Here is a 2,867-nt window from a genome sequence, read left to right on the forward strand (position 1 = left end):
GGTTGCCATACCTGTTGATTGAGTTATTTTACATTGGCATGCCTGTGGTACGGACGAACGGTCGGAGGCGGTCGGTGTACGGTCATGTGATTACCACATTTTCTGGGATGGGTAGATTTACGTACCCACGGTGCTCCGCTGGCGCGGGCTTCGCGCGCGAGAGATCTCCGCCATGAACCTTAAACAGCTGTATCACCGTACTCAGCGTTTGAATCATGAAGACATTTCAATGTTATGATTCTAAACACCTTTAGCCGTAATAAAAGACGACAAAATTGTGAAGAACCAAAATGGATATGGCGGTTTAAAGTACCCTTGTTTGAATTTTCCGTAGCAATTCAATGTTTAGGTGCCAAAATCATTGGTTCCTAGTATAGTACCTCATAGAACCTTCAACCTTATTGGCCCCTGCAACACACATGAAAAAAGCCACAAAGCCACAAAGATTCATACGCTTACACCACTGACATATGAGCTATTTTTTCAAAATAGCTCAAAAAGGTAAACCTATTTACAAATAGGCAGCTGTCTATGGACTATACATGGATGGATTATACATTCTCATTTTATTTTACTGACTCTCCCCCATCTTTCCTATCTTCTGATTCAAGATATCCTCGTCTCCTAATGGAGCTGTCTGTGGAGGTTTACCGCATGCGGTATGACGCTTATGAGATGCGACCACATCGTCAGCTGGACCTGAGAGGAGTGAGACTGCAGATCAACGAGAGGACCAGACCCCCTGGCTGTCAGGATGGAACTAGGTACTCTGTCGAGGAGACAAACCAATTTCATGGGCAGGCCCAAGAAGATGAACGCGTGGGTGCATTTTCTCTCCCAAGGCAAATAACAGTAAGCAGGTTAGTATACTTACGACGCAAACAGCGTCTGAACAATCTGATTCTGTTACTCCGAAGAAGCAGTGGTATATGGCAAGGAGCACTCCTACAAACTAGGTACCATGTATATTCTAATAAAGTGAACTACAGAGAGGGGAGGGTCGATCCGTTTATCGACAGTCACGTCATGATTAACGGGCCCGGAAAGTTGTTGTTGTTTACATTTAAGAAAGAGACTGGTTTCCTTTGATAGCCAGGAACCACGCTCTTGTTCTTTAGATTTTCATTTGAGTATATGAATTTTAACCTCGTCCCACGGCTTTCACCCCCTCAAAGGGAAAAGCCCTGAGGAGGATTGGGGACGATGTTGTTTGAATTCGGGGCTTTTGAGAAACGAGCCCCAGGTCGCTCGAGGCCTCTCATAGCCACACCGTAACGCGACTGAAAATAAGGCTATACGTACGTTGTTCAGTGAAAACAATATGGTGGAATTGTTTTACCGACTTATCGGCCACCAAATAGGGGTGATCCAAATCGCAGAATGGTCGGATTACGGTTTAGACTAGCTACTGGAAAAATTTTGTTTTTCTCAAACTGAGTTGCTTCTATAACTTCGATGATCCACTCAGTTGCTTCTAGTTATCCTTCGAGTTGTGTTGTAGATGTTTTTTATATATTCATCATTTTATCTTCATCTTCCATGGGTTTACAACAAACCACTGAACCATATCAGACCAGCCCCCTTGGTTAATTTGTAAGCTCAATTCAGGGTTAGACTGCGCGCGCTGCACTGGTCATGGTATTGCAGAGGTCCAAGGTTTCGAGGTCTAACTAGCCTGAATTTTACGACTGCGTTGTAAAGGTTCCTTCTTACTGCTATGATGTTCTGTATTTAATTTTTTATTGACTTTATCCTGCAGTTCTATATGTTCATATATACATTGTTTGTTAATCACCGTTTCAAATCCTTTTTGACAGATTAAAAGACGTTCAGTCTAACCAATTTCAACTGTTTTCAACAAATAACTGACGTAATGATAAGGCTGTTTTTATTTCCATAGGTCAAGTCCCCCAGAGCCGATGTTGTCTTTAGGTCAGAACTCTGGTGGAAAGTATATTTGGAAGATAGTCAGTTTCTCTCATCACATTCAGGATGCTAGAAATGGAAAAATAACATCACTCGAGAGCCCTCCGATTTACACAAGCCAACAAGAATACAAGTTCTCCATGTATTTGTTCCTGAAAGGCATTGACGGTGGAGACGGACGTCACTTTGGCCTTTTTGTTGGCATGATGCAGGGAGAGTACGATACTGTTCTGGAATGGCCCTTCGGTGGACGAATCTCTCTCGCCATCATGGGTCAAAGCACTGATGTTAATGGCTTCCGCCACGATATCAGTGGCACTTTCATGGCGAAAAGAAATCTGGCAGCTTTCCAGAAACCCACTGCTACCGGGCGATACAGCAACCTGTATGGCTACGCAGAGTTTGCGCCCACAGCTCTGGTTTGCTCCCCACAGTACTTAAAAGATGATACTGTGATGATTAAGATCGAGATTTATAAAAACATCTAAACATTTTTCTTTATAAGAAAGCACAACGTCTAGGATGTAAAAACTCCATAAAATGATTTTGACTCTTTCTAAATCAAAATACAGCCAAAATGGAAAAACCGCAAGAGCAAGCTTCAATTATTCAGTTATTGCAGTAATTTCTATAAAGAAATGTTAGTGCATTGAAATATATAGCTCTTAACTTCGCGTTAGGTCTTAGATAAGTTTGCTATTACTATTATTTTTTTACCATTCTACCGTGATACTTCTTTAATAATGACAATTTAACACAAACCTATATCTAAATCCTTTTTTAAAAGCGCTGAGGGTGATTAACAACAAAATTCTCCTTTTAATGTCAAAGCGTCAGAAAACAGTGTGGTAACGAAGGCGGAAACAAGTTGAATTCTTTGACACAGTATGACAACTTCTTGTCCCCACTTCATCCATAGGACTGAAATGTACAGGGACAAC

The 2,867-nt window shown here is 41.6% G+C and overlaps 1 protein-coding gene across 1 annotated transcript; it reads left to right on the forward strand.

The window, feature by feature from the left end:
* The first annotated feature begins 609 nt into the window (after nt 1-609).
* On the forward strand, nt 610-2,867 carry LOC140924926 (TNF receptor-associated factor 3-like). The gene is made up of 2 exons (XM_073374911.1): nt 610-860; nt 1,901-2,867. Exons 1-2 carry the CDS (start codon nt 628-630, stop codon nt 2,412-2,414), a joined length of 747 nt encoding a protein of 248 aa, XP_073231012.1. The 5' UTR covers nt 610-627; the 3' UTR covers nt 2,415-2,867.

Source organism: Porites lutea, chromosome 14 (assembly GCF_958299795.1).
Source record: "Porites lutea chromosome 14, jaPorLute2.1, whole genome shotgun sequence".
Classification (NCBI taxonomy): domain Eukaryota; kingdom Metazoa; phylum Cnidaria; class Anthozoa; order Scleractinia; family Poritidae; genus Porites; species Porites lutea.

Coding starts and splice junctions, on each gene's coding strand:
- LOC140924926 (XM_073374911.1), top strand. CDS start 628: ATGGAGCTGTCTGTGGAGGTTTACCGCATGCGGTATGACGCTTATGAG. Junction 861..1,900: donor AGGCAAATAACAGTAAGCAG/GTTAGTATACTT, acceptor TTATTTCCATAG/GTCAAGTCCCCCAGAGCCGA.